Source organism: Sturnira hondurensis, unplaced genomic scaffold, assembly GCF_014824575.4.
Source record: "Sturnira hondurensis isolate 20B ecotype Veracruz unplaced genomic scaffold, ASM1482457v3 Scaffold0005563, whole genome shotgun sequence".
Lineage (NCBI taxonomy): Eukaryota > Metazoa > Chordata > Mammalia > Chiroptera > Phyllostomidae > Sturnira > Sturnira hondurensis.
The window spans coordinates 3,561,667-3,579,201 of NW_028078194.1; the positions used below are offsets into that span (position 1 = coordinate 3,561,667).

Sequence of the window (17,535 nt, forward strand, 5' to 3'; positions counted from 1 at the left end):
TTCATCATTAGAGTCGAATTTGACCAGTGAATGGCTTCTATCCCTATAGAGGTCACCTGTGACAGCTAGCAGCACTAAAATTAATACTAATTTAAAAAGAAAACAAAAAAAAGTGGTAATCCTGTTGGCTGACGAGGTGAGAGGACCCTATACAGTTCAACTTGGCCCAGGCTATCAATTGTTTGATTACATTTGAGTGTAAATGTGCTAAACAGTACCAACTTTGTACCAGTACCAGTACCAGTACCTTGTATCAGCTCCCCACAAGAGATTCATATCGCTTTAGTAACTTTCTCCCATTATATTTTTTAGTCCCTCTATGTACCCATCTGTCTCCCCAGGGTACACTTTTTACACCTTAAAGGTACGCCTACGTCTGTTTTCACTATTTTTTCTGGTCTTAATCAGGGTCGATACTCTTCAAAAATTTTAACTTCCCTGCTGGCTCAGAGATTCCCCATATCCCTAACACTCTCACCTCAAGCCCCACCCGCTCCCCGCCTCCATTCTAGAACCTGGACTCCTCCTCCCCGTCTGTTCTGCACCTCAAGGCCAAAGGTGCCCTTCGCCTCCTTTCCCCCAGCTGAGCACCGCCTCCCCCTGACCCCCCACGTCCCTCCCCAGGCCCGCAACCTCAGCCATTCCAGAAACTAACAAAGAAGTTGCAGAGGGAGTGCCACTTCTCAGCGCAGTAGGTCTCCGTGAGCTTCGCGTTCTCGTCCAGCCCGTCGGGATCCCGCCCTGTGCCCAGGAGTCGCTCCTCGTCTGGGTCCGAGACCGCTTTCCTCCAGCCCCCTTTAGTCTTCTTCTCAGAGGGCTTCCGTTTGGAGCGCGTGCTCGAAGGAGGGGGGACCCTCGCGGGGGGGCCGATCGCTGGCTCTCGGGGCCCGCCCCGGCTCCTGACCCGGGGCTTGGGATCCCGGGGTAAGCCCGCCGCCGTGGGGCCAGCGGGCGGGGACGCGCGGGGCACTAGGCGAAGCTCGGCGCCGTGGCCCTTCTTGCCCGCGCACAGGCGGGCTTTGAGCGGCGCCGGGTCCTGGCAGGGCCGCCGCTTCTTGCGCAGCCCGCCCAGCACCTGTTTCCAGTAGTGAGAGCCGCGGGCGGCGTAGGCGGCGCAGCGCCCCGGCTCCCCGCGGTAGGCGCACTGGTGGCGCTCCCCGTCCGGGCCCCGGCAGCGCAGCGACAGCTCGCTGCCCACCGCCGGCCCTGGGGCGGACAGCAGGAGCTGCCAGCTGCATGCTTGGTGCTCGGGGCTGATGAAGCGGCCGGAAGAGCCGCCCACGAGACCCCAGGCCGACTCTGCTGCACCGCCTGCCGCCCCCTCGTCCCTCCCGGCGGCCGCGAGGAGGCTGCCACCCAGCAGCAGCAGCTGCAGCAGCAGCAGCAGCAGCGGGAGCGAAGCTCGCAGCTTCAGACGACTCATGGTTCAGGTTGGCTTTTCCGGTACCTCTGGGTGTTTCAGGCGTGGCAGGGCCAGCACAGCAGCATCCCTCAGACCTGGGGACAGAGGCAGAGACTGCTACTGACCCAACCCAGTTTAGTCCTCCGCCCCGGCACACGAACCTGAAAATTCCCCTACCCAGACTTTCTGGGTGCTGGTTTCCAGTGGACAATAGCAGCAACGCCACTGAAAAGTTCTCCTGGGAGAAAAATCGCTCACTGTCTAAATCATGGTTTTTAAAATCCCGTGGAAACACGAAGGCAGAGCATGACTGGTAGTTACCACCTCCATACCCCCTCCCCTCTCCACCCTCCAATAAACTATCGCCCAGATAATTTCAGGTTATTCCTCAGAAGCTTACCGAATTCTAGCAGAGGTGGCACAGGCTTATTAGGATAAAGGGAGTGACTGCAGGAGATTAGTCTGTTTTAGCCAATTCCCAGTGAATGGACGCATTATCAGTGGGACAGAGGGGGCCTCCCTCACCATGCCCCTCCCAGAATCCCTTCACACTAGGAGATTTCCCACCACACACACACACACACACACACACACAGATGTATGATAGAAGTGGTATGACATATATCTCTTGTATTTAGCTTACAATGTTTAAAATAATCATGCAAATTTTAACAAGTAATTATTTTCTTTCCTTTAATATATTTAATCATCTAAACAATAAAGTTAAATAGAAAGATCTAAGTTTTAACAGTTAGAATAAAATCGAACAAAACAGGATTCTAAACCAAGCAATATTTACACTCTTTTTTATATAATTCTGAGTTCTATATTTTCCCTCATTTCAATAGACTTTTTTATCCCAATAACTTAATCTGAATAACTGTTACTACTAATAAAATATATTCTAGTTTGTTATATACCATCGTATCCAGCAGTTCACTCAAGGATGGACATTTAGGCTTTTGATTATTTTTAGGTACTGTAAATCAATTATAAACGTCTTACAAAAACAAAAATTAAAAAAATTATTTGGGTTATAGTTGCAAGGTAATATTACCAATTCAAATGCTATAATATTTAAGAATTGACATGTTCTTGAATCTCAAATTTGTATATTTAAGTAAAGCTAAGATATACATAAACCAAGATAGTCCATCATCTTTTAAAATATTATCAGTAATAAATGTGATATTTTTAAATTTCAAGTATTTATACTTCTTACTATAATTGTTTTATACATGGGACTATTTTCCTAAAGTATCTCCCCAAGATGTCAAGAAATCATAGTGTCTTCCTGCAGACAGCATTTTCTATTACTGAATTTCCATTGAAGGTGTTTTTGAACAGTTATAATTTGATTACTACTATAATAAACCAAAATATTTTAAATTAGAAGAATGTAATTCTGTATTAGCATTTATTAAATATTCAGTAGTGTATACTGACCTAAGAAAGGAAGTTTTCACCACTCTGGTGAAATCAGAGAAATGAAATGACTAACCAAAGGCCACATATCATTCAGTGATAAAGCAACAAGCCACCTTACTATCTCATTCTTTTGGTTTCTATTTTATATTTTGTGGATTATCCTATTACATTTGTCCCAATTTTTCCCCTTTGCCCCCCCTCCATCCAGCAACTTCCACTCCCTCAGGCAACCCCCACACCATTGCTCATGTCCGTAGGTCATGCATATAAGTTCTTTGACTACTCCATTTCCTGTATGGTACTTTATATTCTCATGGCTATTCTGTACCTACCTATTTGTACTTCTTAATCCCCTCACCTTTTCACTTATTCCCAAACACCCGCCTCCCACTGGCATCCATTAAAACACTCTCTGTATAAATGATTCTATTTGTTCTTTTTGCTTGCTTAGTTTGTTTTTTAGATTCAATTGTTGATAAGTATGTACTTATTGCCATTTCATTATTCATAGTTTTGATTTTCCTTTTCTTAAATAATTCCCTTTAATAGTTCATATAATAATGGTTTGGTGATGATAAACTCCTTTAGTTTTTTCTCATGCAGGAAGCTCTTCATCTGCTCTTTGATTCTAAATGATGTCTTTGCTGGGTAGAGCAATCTTGGCTGTAGGTCCCTGCTTTTCATGACTTTAAATATTTCTTGCCAATCCCTTCTAACCTGCAAAGTTTCTTTTGAGAAATCAGCTGACAGTCTTAGGAGAATTCCCTGTAGGTAACTAACTGCTTTTCTCTTGCTGTTTTTAAGATTCTCTCTTTATCTTTAACCTTTGACATTTTAATTAGAATGTGTCTTCGGAGTGGGCCTCTTTGCATCCATCTTGTTTGGGACTCTCTGTGCTTCCTGGACTGGCATGTCTATCTCCTTCACCAAATTAGGGAAGTTTTCTTTTATTATTTTTTCAAATAGATTTCCAATGTACTTCTCTTTCTCTTCTTCTGGCACTGCTTATGATGCTAATGTTGGAACACTTGAAGTTGTCCCAGAGGCTGCTTAACTATCCTCATTTGGGGGTGGGAGGCTCTTTTTCTCCCTCATTGTTCTGAATGGTTGTTTTTGCTTCCCTACGTTCCAACTCTGTGGTTGTTTTCCCATAAATTGTTCTTTATTTCAGTTAGTGTACCCTTCATTTCTGACTGGATCTCTTTTGTGCGGTTGAGCTTCTCACTAAGTTCCTTGAACATCCTTACAAACAGTGTTTTGAATTCTGCATCTGATAGATTGCTTATCTCCATTTTGTTTAGTTCTTTTTCTGTAGTTTTCATCTGTTCTTTCATTTGAGCCATGTTTCTTTATCTCCTCATTTTGGTAGTCTCCCTGTGCTGGTTTCTATATATTAGGTAGAGCTTCTGTTACTTCCTGTCTTAGTAGCATAACCTACTGTAGTAGGTGTCCTGTAGGGCCCAGTGGCACAGTCTCCCCTATCACCCAAGTTGGGTACTCACTTCTCTTGTAATTGAGCCTTGGTTGTTCTTGTTGGATCAATGGGAGGGATTTACCTGGGCCAGTCAGCTGCAAGTATTGTCTGTGACTACTGAACACCAACCTCTGCCCTCCTTGGAGGATCAGCTGTACAGGGGCAGGGTGGTGGTGCTTTTACATGGTTTGTAGCTGTCTACGGGGTGCACAGGCCCTGGGGTTTCCTGGGTGGGGTAGGTCAATGTCAGCCCCCACCAGTATTTTGCCCAGGGCCACCCTGCCTGAGCTATAAAGCAATCTGAGATGACTGCTACTTGTTCTGGGCTTGGAGATTTCCAGGCTAAGCCAAGCTGTGTGGTCTAGGCTGGCTGCTGCTAGTGCTGTGCCTGGGGCTACTTAGCAGGAGGTACAGGGGCTGGGGGCTCACTGAGTCCAACCATTGCTTGTTTGAGAGGATTTAGGAAGTTGTGAAGCGTGAGCCAAGACCGACCATTCATATGGAAAGGTCGCTGGGGTGGGCCTGTAAGTTGGGTGGGACAGTCTCAAGGGATCTCCAGGCCAAGGCAAATAGTGTTAGCCAGGCTGATGGAATATCAATATGACAGCGGCCTGCCAGTTCTGTGGCTCTGTGTGGGGAGGGGTCAGAAAAGGTGGCCTCTGCCCGCCTGTCTGGGACAAAGCTGTCCCCCTGCTCTCACCTTGTTGTCAGATGCTTCATTTCCTCCCTGTATGCTACTGGTGTCTTTTAAGCTACTACCCCAGTGCTGGAGCTCAGAGGGAATGATCTGAGTAGGTGAGTCTGTGTAGGGGTTCTTTAGGAGGAGCTGCTTGGGACTCCAGAAGTTTCATCCACTGACTCGGTCTCTGCTGGGTTTTGCAGCCAGAAGTTACAGGGACTTATCTTCCTGCCATTGGAACCCTGGGCTGGGGTGCCTGGTATGGGGCTGGGACTTTTTTACTCCCAAGATATCCCTCCCAAATTTTTATCCACCACATGTGGGTGTGGGATTAGCCCATTCTGCATCTCCACCTCTCCTACTAGTCTGGATGGATGTGGTTTCTTTAATTCCATTGTCAGACTCCCAGTAACTCGGTTTCTGATGGTTTTGAGTGATGGTTGTTCTATATTTTAGTTGTAATTTTGATGTGCCACCTGACTTTCAATGATCAATGATTTTTACATTTCAGGTTTGTATTACCACAATCAACTTCAAAATTAGTTATGTCTGGAGTATAAGGGGACTAAATGGTCATGAAAAAAGTACAATAAAGTTTAATAGTAAGTAAGTAAGTAAATAAATAAATAAAGTTAAAAAACCAATTTGATTTATAATAAAAAACAGTACCAATAGAGTTAAAAATATTCACATAAGTCTCATAAACAAGAGTAGCTTCTTAATACACTTCAAAAGTGAAAACCTCTGTCCCAGAAAACCATGCCTTTAGGGGTAAAGCCCTGAGGAGTAGCTACAGGTTTTGGTTAGTTGCTGTGAGGTTTTATTGGTATCAGCTTCTGAACCCAGTTGGAATAGTTCCTTAGCTAAAGAGTGACATCTTGTGATATTCTGCACTAATTACAACAAGAAAGTTTATTATCTGAAGAATCATAATTATATATTGCAGAGACCATGCTCTCTGTCAGAAACATTGTTCCCAGAGAAATAAGTAAGGACACACAGATGTGCTATGCCAGGTCAGAAAGGAGTAGCTTCTTCTGTCTGTGAACCAGAGTTAGGTTTTACAAATTCTGGTAAAATATACATCACATAAAATTGACCATTGTAGGCATTTTTAGCTGTACATTTCCTTAGCATTAAGTATATTCACATTGCTGTGTGGCCATCATCATCATGCATCCCCAGAACGTGTTTCAACTTTCAAAACTGAAACTACACACATTAAATAATAATTCATTCCTCCTTTCCCCCACCTCCTGGCAACCATTATTCTATTTTCCAGGTCTAGGAGTATGACTGCTCTAAGTATCCCTTGTAGATGGAATGACACCATATTTGTCCTTCGGTGACTGGTTTATTTCACTTCACATAATGTCCTCAAGTTTCATCCATGTCATAGCATGTGTTGGAATTTTTTCCTTTGTAAGATTGAATAATATTCCATTGTATGTATGTACACATTTTTTTAATGCACACTTTTTTATTATATTAAAATCAGGCAATGGTGAGACAATAAAAAGGCTGCTTATGGAATACTGTTATGTTAAACTTTACTTACAGGATATTAAATCCTTACAGCTAAGGTTTTCCACAGAAAAAGATTAATGGAAACATCAGGTGCTTTTCAGATTGGATAGTTGCTGCTTTAAAAGGTGGCTTTACACAAACACTAAATTACCAAAAAAAAAAAAAAAAAAAAGAGGAAGAAGAAGAAGACCTTTAGAACACAATGAGTTGCTCCCACATTTCAGCATTTAGTGTCCTGAACAGAAAAGTGGAAAATCGTAGCAGTTAGCCAGAAAATCAAGCCCACCAATTCAGGGTTCTGCCGTGCACACTGAGTCCTTTCTTTCTTTCTTTCTTTCTTTTTAATTAAAGATTTTATTTATTTATCTTCAGAGGGGAAGGGAAGGAGAGAGGGAGAGAAATATCAATGTATGGTTGCCTCTCATGTGTCCCCTGCTGGGAACTGGCCTGCAACCCACGCATGTGCCCTGACTGGGAATCGAACCAAGATACTCTGGTTCGCAGGCACGCGCTCAATCCACTGAGCTACACCAGCCAGGGCACACTGAGTCCTTTCTTAATCCCTGCTGAGGACCAGGAGAAGCTACAGCACCAAAACCAAAGTATGCACCAAGTTCAAGGTTCTTTTTGTACCAGTTGTCAGATTCCAAACTAGATGCAAATGGGTGGCAAAGATGACCAAGTGAGAACCCTGTTTAAAACTTCAATATGTAAAAGGAAAAACAATTATAGGAACAGAAAAAAAAATCATTCAGAGGGATCATGTGTGCTTACAAGTGTCTTCTGTGGCCTTCCTGAGCAAAAAAAAAAAAAAAAAAAAAAAGGCAACACATCAGCTGACGATGGCAGCAGAGGCGGCAGGCGAAGGACCCCGATATTCATCTCCCATCTCCAGGGCTGGGGAGGAGTAAATCCACAGGGTTCCAAAACTAAACAGGGGAGGTCAGAGACTCTTTCCGACCTGATGACTTCCACCTAAAGCAAGGGAGTGTCACGGATAGTATTGGGTGGTAACCATGAAGAAAGGGACTTGAGGAGGAATAAGGAGAAAGCAGCACCCCTTGATATAAAGGTGGGGGAGGGGGAAGAAGATACGGGGAAAGCCCTGAATTCCTCACCAAAGGTCAGTTTTGGAGGGGAGGAGAGGGGGTTATAATCTATGCTTCAGCCAAGGGTGGAGGTAGAGAGTGGACTTGGAAGGGGGACGTCATTTAAGACTTAAAAAAGAAACCGGGGGTGCAGACAAAGCACCCCTACTACTACCCAGCAGTAGTCCCACAGGCTGTGACCTGAAACCTTCACATCTACTCTAATAAGCCACCCCGAGTTGGGGGGCTGTTGCCGGGAGGGAGAGGGCAGTGGGAGGGGCGGGGAGAAGGCAGAGACCCCAGGCCATGTAACCGGCAGCAAGGTGATTGATTGTGTGTCTTTTCACAGTTGCGTTAGATGTGCCCACGCATTATGATGGGAATCAATTTAAATACACTTTCTTGATCCCAGAAGTTCAACTATGTGGACAGTGATTACACTTGACAGGATGATTTGTTATAGCACAACTTATGTATTTCAAATGGACAAAATTACTATCATTTACAGTATCTTCAGATAAATTGCCTTTGAATAGGAGCTTCCTTTCCAGTACTTTGAGGTCTACAGACGTATCTAGAAAATTTACTACTGTGGAAAATGAAGACTATTTACATGGAAGGGGGGAAGGGGTGGGCCTGTGGTTTTTCTTTTGATTAATTGCTGTAACACTGTCCTTCAGGTGGCTGGGAGAGTTTCATATTTCCTTTAGACATCACGAGGTGCTGGAGCTCCTGCAGGAGAACTTTGATCCTATATGAATCCTGCCATTTTGCTAGCACTGATACGGCTCCTGTGTCTACCACTCCATTAGGACTATTAACTCCATCCATATTAATTTGTGTTACAAATCTTACAAAGGAGGGTGCGTCTGGGTATTTAGGTCCACGTTCTATTTTAGGGCTGTATAGTCGGTTTTCATAAATTGTTCTTGGAGGCCCAATTATCATCCCTGTCCATCTGGTAAGTGTCATGTCTTTGCCATCTTCGAGATCCAAGCTAACTGTGCCATCTCCTACTCCTCTCTGGCCTTCTTCAAGTTCTTGCAACAGTCAAAAATTTCAAGGGACTTTTACTCCCAAACCCATGGTGGCTGCCATCTTGTGTCACTGTCCACACTTTGTTTACCCATTAATTTGTCGTTGGGCTCTTGGGGTTCTACATGTTGTCTATTGTGAATAATGCTGCTATGAACATGGGTGCGCAAATATCTGTTTGAGCTCTTGCTTTCAGTTCTTTTGGGTTTATACCCATAAGTGGAATTACTGAGTCATATGGTAATTGTATTTCTGACTTTTTGAGGAACCTCCATACTGGCTCTCCCAGGATGGCTATACCATTTTACATTCCCATCAACAAGGCACAAGGGTTCCAATTTATCCACATTCTTGATTGATTGCTTTTTTTTTGTTTTTAAATTGTTTTTTAAGATTTTATTTATTTTTTATTTTTTAGAGAGAGAGGAAGGGGAGGAGAAAGAGAGGGAAACATTAATGTGTGGTTGTGTCTTGTGCGCTCCCCTGCTGGGGACCTAGCCTGCAACCCAGGCATGTACCCTGTCTGGGAATTAAACCGGTGACCCTTTGGTTTGCAGGCCAGCACTCAATCCACTGAGCCACACCAGTCAGGGCAACGTTTTCTTATAAAGTTAAGATAAATAATGCAGTCATCCTATTCTTATGTGTTTACCCAAAGTACATGAAAACATATGACCACGAAAAGACAGGTACAAGAATGTTCATAGCACTTTATTCACCATAATAACCCCAAAGTGGAAACAACCCATTTATCCATCAACAAATGAATAAACAAATTGTGGTACAATCTGTTTATTGCTCAGCAATAAAAGTGAGTGAACTACTGCAATATGCCCAAAGCGGATTGATCTCAAAATCATAATGTTGAGCAAATGAAGCCTCAAAGGAGCCCATATTGTATGACTGAATCTATGTGAAGTTCTAGAACAAAGAAAACTAATCAGTAGTGGAAAAAAAAACCAGACCAGGCCTAACTGCCTCCAGGGGTTGAGTGGGGGTTTGTATTGGCCAGAATGATATAAAGAAATTTTTGGTGTTATGGCAATATACATCTTGGTAGAGTTTTGTGATACACTTAAGATTTGTGTACTTCACTGTATGTAAATTTTACCTGTAAAAGAAGCCAAATGTGTAAATGATTATTAAACCCAAGTTAATGATATTCATGCTGAAGTGTGTAGGGGTGAAAGAGATGAGGTTTGCAACTTATTTTTATTTTCATTCTTTATTTAAAAAATACTTTATTTATTTTATTTTTAGACAGAGGGGAAATGCAGGGAGAAAGAGAGGGAGAGAAATATCGATGTGTGCTTGCCTCTCACGTACCCATACTAGGGACCTGGCTCACAAACCAGGCATGTGCCCTGACTGGGAACTGAACCAGCAACCCTTTGATTTGCAGGCTGGCACTCAATCCACGGAGCCACAGCAGCCAGGGCTGCAACTTATTTTTAAGTATATTTAAAAAGGGTGATATGAATAGAGGAAAATGAGCAGCAGATACATGAAAAACCTAATATAGTAAAAAATTAATTGTAGAATTTAGGTGGTAGATATATGAGCATTCACTCATAAGTTTTTCCAACTTTTCTGTATTTTTGAAAAGTTTTATAATATATGTTGAAAATAGAAAAGAACAAACATCATTTTAAAAATTATATTCCTACCACTAAGAATTAATGTATATTAATATCTTGTCATATTTGTGTCCCACACTTTCTTAAGAGAACAAAAGCACATAACTCTTCTGTTACCATACCTCTCTTGAATCCCATTCTGCACCCTGGCCCCTGCATGCCTCTCTCACCTCGGGGTAACCAGCATTTATCATAAGTGTAGGGTATATTATTCTTTCAGTCCACTTTTACAGTAATAATTTTGTGCTTGTGTATACACACACACATATGTATAAAACTCATGTCAAGTATAGTCATTGTAGCTTCATTTATAATAATGAAAAACTGGAGAAACCTAAATATTAATTAGTAGAGAAGTGAATAATTTATGGATTTTCATACAATGGGATAGATCTTGGAAACATGTTAATTAAAAACAAGCTTATAAATTGTATTTTTATTGTTTATGGACACACATATATGTAGCAAAATGGTAACATGGACAAGAAGCGTATGAACCAACTTTATAATAACAGTTATTTCTGGGAAGGTAGGGAGGAACATGGGATTAGTGAGGAATAAAAGACCTCAACTACACCTTCAATGTCTTAAGAATGTATTGAAGCAAATATGGCAAAATGCTAACATTTGTTAAACCTGGGAGTGAGCACATGCTTGGATTTTTTCTCTCTATTTTTTGTATGTTGACTATAATTCACAATTTAAAATACAAATAATACTCCTTGGTAAATATAGTTCTTAGAATTTATAGAAATTGCATGATATTGTAACTGTTGTTCCGTATCTATCTTGCTTATTTTACTCAGCTTGTGGTTTTCAGCTTCATGCATATTGGCACACGCAGATCTAGATCATTAGTTTAACTGCTGCTGTTGGTGTCCCACCGTATGGTAATTTTGTTTAATGTATCCATCATTCTATTGATGGACATGTAGGTCATTTCTAGGTTTTCTAGATGATAAACGGTGTGCAATGAACACTCTCATAGAGATCTTGCGGACAAGAGTTTTTCCCTAGAGCACTGGTCTTTAAATTGGAGTATATGAACCCCTGAGGATACCCAAAAACTTTTCAAGAAGTCTAGAGACCAAAGGAGGCTTTTAAAAATTCAGTTTCAAGATCCTCAACCTGAATGTGCATGCTTTCCTCCACGTGTTTATTTCAACCATAGACCTGTGTACGGGTTGTGGTTAGGACATTAGGCTGGTTCTCCTTTTCCCCTTCCATTCGCAATTGCCCTTCTCCCATTTAACTACAGAAAAGCATAGTTGCATCCATATCAAATCTCACTTGGAATTTAATTCATAAAATTTAGTACATATACTTTTATATTTAGTTTTTATTTTTAAATTTCTGTTAATCCATCTAAAATTAATTTGGTGTTTAACATGAGACAATGATACATCTATAGATCTAATAACTTTGATGTGAACATCTAAATAATTTTATTGGATAATTTATACTTTTATATTCATATCAAAATTCTTTTTTGCACATGAGAAAAGGACACATTTAGTGGATGTATCTTTCCATTATTTTCCCAGAATTTTCTGTAGTTATAGTGGCTACATGAGACTGTTCTGGCCAATGAGATGTTAAACCTGATGTTAAGAATTAATGAAAAGATTTTCTCTTTCTTAGGACAAACACTGCCTCTTATTCTTCCCTTTCCCTTCTGATTCCTGGATGTAGGATGCCTGGAGGTGAAGCAAGTCTTTGCAATCCTCCCAGGAGAGCTTATCTCAGGCAAGCGGAATCCATTCTCTTCTGGTTGGTCTAAGGATAATTCCATCCCCATTGCCAGTGGTTGGTTTAGTTATCGGGGTGTGACCCAATTCTGCACACTTTGTGAAGTTTGCTGTCGGCTTCTGTGAAAGTTCTTTCCTGTTCTTAAAAGAGACTCTTGGAAAGCCATTCTTCCTCCATCTTTCCTTGAAAGTTTTCCTTTTGCACTATGCAAGTTTTATGGTTTAGTTGGTTCAAATTTGTGTGCTTTTTCCTAAATGGTAATATTTTTGTGCATTAATAAATCCTTTCCTAATGAAGGATAAAATAGTCTTTAATGTAGTGTCCTAATAATTCTGGGGTTCTGCTTTTTCATTTTTAGATCTTTAATCCATATGAGATTTATTTGGGATGTGGTATGAAGTAAGAATTTGATATTCCCCTCCACCTGTAGAACCAAGTATCCAACTTTCTTAGTTGAATAGTTCTTTTTTTTTTTTTTGCAATTGATGCTTGAAGCCTCCTTCTGGTGGTAAAAAAATAGTTATTATTTATTTAGTATTTTTAAGTGTATCACATATAAACTAATTTAATCCTTACAACTTTACATGTACCTTCATATATATCTAAAAGTACAGGTGCATGATGCATTATTTACCATTCTGAAATTGAAAAAGGTCTAAAAACTGTACTTAAAAAATTTCATTTGGCAATAAAACTTCACCTGAACTGGCACGTAGCTATCTACAGTCTTTTATTTATTCCTTTTAGTATGGCTATTAATACATTTTGCTATGGGATTATAAGTGTATTTGATTATAAGGTGATAATCTTGAAGTTGTTTGGATGTGACATAAACAAGGTATGTATTTAGGATAGCTTTTCAGAATGGAAAGAATTCTCAATTTAGAAAACCATCTGGCAGGGGTTTCAGGTGAGGGTTGTGGACCGCTACTATTTTTATCCCCACTTTACAGCTGAGGAAATTGAAATATAGAAGTTAAGTCACTCGCTTGAGGTCACATAGTTAACAAAAGAATAATCAATGTAATTGATAATATTTTTAGAGTTAAATAGCCATTTGGTTAAATGCAGTATATTAATTATCTCAGTTAATTCTTACCACAACCCTATTGTGGTGAGTTACTATTTTTCCCATTTCCTAGATGAAGGAATTGAAGCTTACAAAAGTTGCACAGCTCCCCTGAACACACAGCTGTTAAGCATGGTGAGAAACGATTTAAAGACAGTTCAGTCTGACATCAGTATTTGGTTACTACACTATCCCTTACAAACTTATAGTATCAGCGCTTCCCTTTCTTCTGAATGTCTTTTAGAACTCTATGTTTAGTTACCTCTTGGATATTAGAGTAAGATTTTAAAAACATGTGTCAGGTCATTTTATTCATATGCTTAAAAACCTATGACTTTTTACTGCCTTTAGAGTAGAATCCCAGTTCCTCATAATGGCCTCTTCCTACCTCTCCCAGCTCATCTCCTAACACAGCAGGCTTCTCTTTGGCTTTTACACTCAGTTTATCTTTTACCTGGAAGGCTGCCTAGCTTTTCACACAGCCGGTTCCCTTTGCCATTTGGGCCTTAGCTTACGTGACTCCTTGTTTTTTCACTAATTACCCAGTCCAGAGTCTCTAATCACCTTCTCTATCTTATCCTTCTGTTTTGCATAACATATAATATTATATATATACTCTCTCTTCTTTTTTTTTCCTTCCTTTAGAATGTAAGTTCAACCGGAGTTGAACTTACATCAGGCACCTTGCCTGTTCTTGTTTGTTTTGAAGCCCTATTTTTGAAGTAAATAAAGAGTTTAGCAAAGTGGTAGGTACTTAATTTTGGCTGAATAAATGAATGTCCCAACCAGTAAATAGTGCCTGCTGCTTAGTTTCAGTGGTGGGAGATAAATTTGAGAATGCAGGTGGGAAGAGACTGTGAACTGTGAAGATATTTGAACAACAGTGCCTATCACAGTGTCTGATGCAGAATAGGTGACAAATAAATATTTGATGAGTGAACAGTAAATATTAATACTAGCTTGGATCTTGGGCAAATTACTTAAAATTTCTGGGCTTAGTTTCCTTAACTACAAAGTGAAGATTAATACTTCCTTTACAAAGCTAGCCTACAAATTATATGAGATAATGCATGCCAGATGCCTACTACTTAGCAGGTATTTTAGTTTCTTTCCTCTTATATTTTTATACTTTATTGTTTACAAAGCTCTTGTAACATCTTCTTATATGACCTCATTTTGTTTCCATTCCCTTCTATAGAACTTCTCATTAACCTCATTTTATAGATGAAAAACAGACTCTGGTTGAGACATAGCCTCGTCAGGTAATAAGAAGTCCACTTACAAGTTTTACAAGCAGAGTGACACAATAAAAGCATTGCTTTTTTGAAGAGTAAGCTGTTAGTGGCATTTCAGATGGGCTTGACTGAAGAAGGTGGAGAAATATTACTTTTGACTACTTTTATTAAAATCAACTTTATGGTGATAAGGGCCTGCACTAGATGACAGGTAAAGTTTCAAAGCCTAATGAATTAAGCAACCGAATAGCCAGATAAATCTCCCCCACCCCAAAACGGAGTTTTCACATCTGATTGAGAAAATGTTGGTACCAACAACATAAAACAATTAAGAACTCAAACTTGGCAAAATGATTGTTAAAAGACCTTCCCTCGAATACCCATGCAGAACTTTTGGCAAATAAGGTACACATGTGAGCCGTGTCTTAAGTGCCGTTGCAGATCTTCCTTAATTTTACCCCTCCCACTGGCAAGGTCCTTCGTCATTGCTTGCTCTAGAAGCAGTCCCGTGGAATGAGGATGGAGTGGTAAAGAATGAGAAAACAAGTTTTTGAATTTCCGGAACTTTGGCTAATTCGCCTTTTTTTCCTTCTCTAGAAAATAAGGAGTCCCGTATTTCCTCCTCCAGCCTCCTTTTAAGACTAACGACCCTCCCCAAGCAATCAAAACGTGCCTTTCTTTCTTTAAGCAGGCGCAGCCCGGCCGAAGCTGCACGTACTAAACCTGCCCTCTTCCGAGAAGCGGAGCGCCGCCCCCCCCCGACAAGTTGAGTGATGTCACTTCCGGCGCGCTGACGCCCAGTCCGGCGTGCCGACGCCTGCGTCAGCAAAGAGCGGAGCTGGGGGCACCGGGTTTGAAGTCGTGCGGGTCGGCGGACTGCCACTTCGGCTGTGTCAGACCCCCTGCTCCCGGGCGGCGGCGGGGACGAGCTTGGGTCGGCGGCGGGGCAGATGCCCCAGGGCCCGTGCCGGGACGCCCCGCGCCGCACCGGTCGCTCCCCTCTGCCCCACGTCCTGGGCCTGCGCCGCTCTGGTGTCTGGAAACTAGCGCCTCAGCGGCGCGGCGCCTGGCTCGCGGGGAACCTCGAACCGCCGGCGCCCGGTCATGGCGGTCTCCAGGTGGGTTTAGCTCCTGAAGAGCGGACTGGAAGGCGGCCCAGGCGGGGCACCGTCTCCTCTCCTTGACCCCACTCCTGGAAGGGAGCGGTTCCCGTTGTCACTGGGCTCGGGCGCCTGCTTCCCCGGAGTTCGGAGTTCGCCCCTCAGTCCGCGGGGCTTTGGGCTCGATTCCTCTTCGTGAAAGGTCCAAAATGTCTTACTGTGTTTGTGGAACTGACTTACGGCCACGATGGAGTAGTTTTTGTCTTCATCACGTTTCTCTGGTCTGGTTTCTCTTCCCTCTTTCAGTTTTAGGGGACCCTTTTATCTTAGTACTCTAAGGCTGATCCCTAACCTCCATTTCGCGGGGAAACTTGGTCGCAACTCTCTAAGTTGGGGCTTTTAGAGTGCTATAACCTAAGAGACCTTTTGATTACGTTAAACTTTTATATTTACGGCTTTAGGGATATGTTCTTTCCTGAGGACTTTTTTTTAAACTTCACAGTAAAATTCTTCCTTTTGTGTAGCAGTAAGCATTCAATTGTCAGCATTGTGGTCTTTAGGAAATTATTGTATTAGTACCATTTTCCTTAACTAAAGCGTGAAAAATATATCACAAATCTTAAATTATCTAACAATGTTGCCCATCAACAGGAAAGGCTGGGGAAACCGTAGGAAAGCCAACGTGTCTGGATAACTACAGGAGGCAAGTCTTCCTTCCCTGCAATATGATAGAATGGTGGGAAAACTTTGTGTCAGAGGTTTAATTTTAGTGGGTCTGTGTACATGTACGTAGGGGACATGGCAGTCCCTCCAACAGCAGGAATTTAGCATGTTCATTAGAGTTCACGAGGTGAATTTTCATGAGATGTGGGTCCTTCCACCACGTAGACGGAAGGAAAAATGGTAGATCAGAAAACATAGTTTTCGTTCTCTTCTTTCATATTTAATTGAACACATTCCTTCAATACAAAATGTGCTCAAGCTTTGTCGGTTTTGCAGGAGAAAGAAAAGATCACCCATTCGCATAGACTCCCTAGGTAACTGATGAAATAGTTTGTGGGAGAAGCCCATGGGAGTTGGGAGAAGGGGGTTGCTAGGTACCTGTAGTATGGAGCATCTAATTGTTATTTCATAGGTTAATTGAATCCATTCAACGTGAGGATATTCTTATTTTGTGATATATAGTAAAGTGTCTTGAAAGAATACAATGGTATTTTTAATTTTTGCAAATACAGAAAGTTGTATCTTTGTTACTTTCCATATAAAGACATAAATATATATGTTATAAATACATTAATACATAAACTTAATACGAGATTTGTTTATCAGGAGATACAGTGTTTAAGGGAATGGGTTGCTCTTGAAATTCCTTTCTTACATGGAAGTACTTTTTCACAGTATGGGATATAATTTTATAGACACAAAAATGAAAGTGTCTAAAAATAGCCTGATCTGCTTGGCCAATGCCCATCTATTTAGAGAAGTTTAGGGCACCTAAATTTCTGAATGAATGACTAGATTTCTGAAGGTACTGCCCTTCCTTCTTGACATTGGGTTTAAAAGGGTAGTGCTTTCTCCCCCTGTAGGTTCTTTATTATTCACCTTGCCAAAATTCTGTTAAATTATGCTTTTTAAAAAGTCTTTCATAGTTTTGTGAAGGAGCTACTCCTGTGCATATTTTAGTAATATAATAGGTTCAAAAGAAACACTTTTGAGACTCTTGTATTTTGGGGATACTGTCAGTTCTTGCCTTTTTCATTTGCGGATTCACTCTGAATAGCAAACTTGAATTTTAAACTGACCTCCATGCACTAAGCACGTTTTATTACTACTCTTTTTCACCTGTTCATGTATGCTTGTGGAATACAAACTCATTTTAATATTATTTTGTGCAGAATAGGTGGGAGGTAGTTCAGGAGATAAAAGTCACACTTGCCAGAATTAAACCTGAAATATTTGTACTCAGTTTATATCAATGCACATAATTGAAAAGAATCTTTCTGATATTTTTAGGACCTTGTAAATATTTCCAACAGAAAGGAAACAGTGAGGTGGTGCCATTATTCCCTCAATTGCCAGGTTCAGAAATCTGGGAATAATGTTTGACTTCTC

General features: G+C 41.2%; 3 protein-coding genes across 4 annotated transcripts in view; 1 reads left to right on the forward strand and 2 right to left on the reverse strand.

Annotated features, from left to right (window-relative positions):
• Positions 1-526: 526 nt before the first annotated feature.
• FGFBP3 (fibroblast growth factor binding protein 3) lies at positions 527-1,863 on the reverse strand. Its single transcript, XM_037047413.1, has 2 exons — positions 1,803-1,863; positions 527-1,497 (listed from the first exon to the last, which is right to left on the reverse strand). Exon 2 carries the CDS (start codon positions 1,421-1,423, stop codon positions 635-637), a length of 789 nt encoding a protein of 262 aa, XP_036903308.1. The 5' UTR covers positions 1,424-1,497; positions 1,803-1,863; the 3' UTR covers positions 527-634.
• Positions 1,864-8,014: 6,151 nt separating this feature from the next.
• On the reverse strand, positions 8,015-8,696 carry LOC118988027 (ubiquitin-conjugating enzyme E2 variant 1-like). The gene is given in 1 exon segment (XM_037047414.1): positions 8,015-8,696. A coding segment is annotated over 1 exon segment (444 nt). The 3' UTR covers positions 8,015-8,252.
• A 6,437-nt stretch (positions 8,697-15,133) lies between these two features.
• BTAF1 (B-TFIID TATA-box binding protein associated factor 1) overlaps positions 15,134-17,535 on the forward strand; it is a 110,425-nt gene continuing 108,023 nt past the window's right edge. Inside the window, exon 1 of one of the 2 annotated variants that reach the window (XM_037047338.1) lies at positions 15,134-15,441. In XM_037047338.1, the coding sequence (XP_036903233.1) occupies positions 15,274-15,441 (168 nt within the window). In that variant the 5' untranslated portion in view covers positions 15,134-15,273. The remainder of the gene's footprint in view (positions 15,442-17,535) is intronic. The other variant, XM_037047339.1, reaches the window with a different exon arrangement.

Excerpts from the sequence above, each read along its gene's own strand:
- FGFBP3 (XM_037047413.1), bottom strand. The coding sequence starts at position 1,423 with ATGAGTCGTCTGAAGCTGCGAGCTTCGCTCCCGCTGCTGCTGCTGCTG.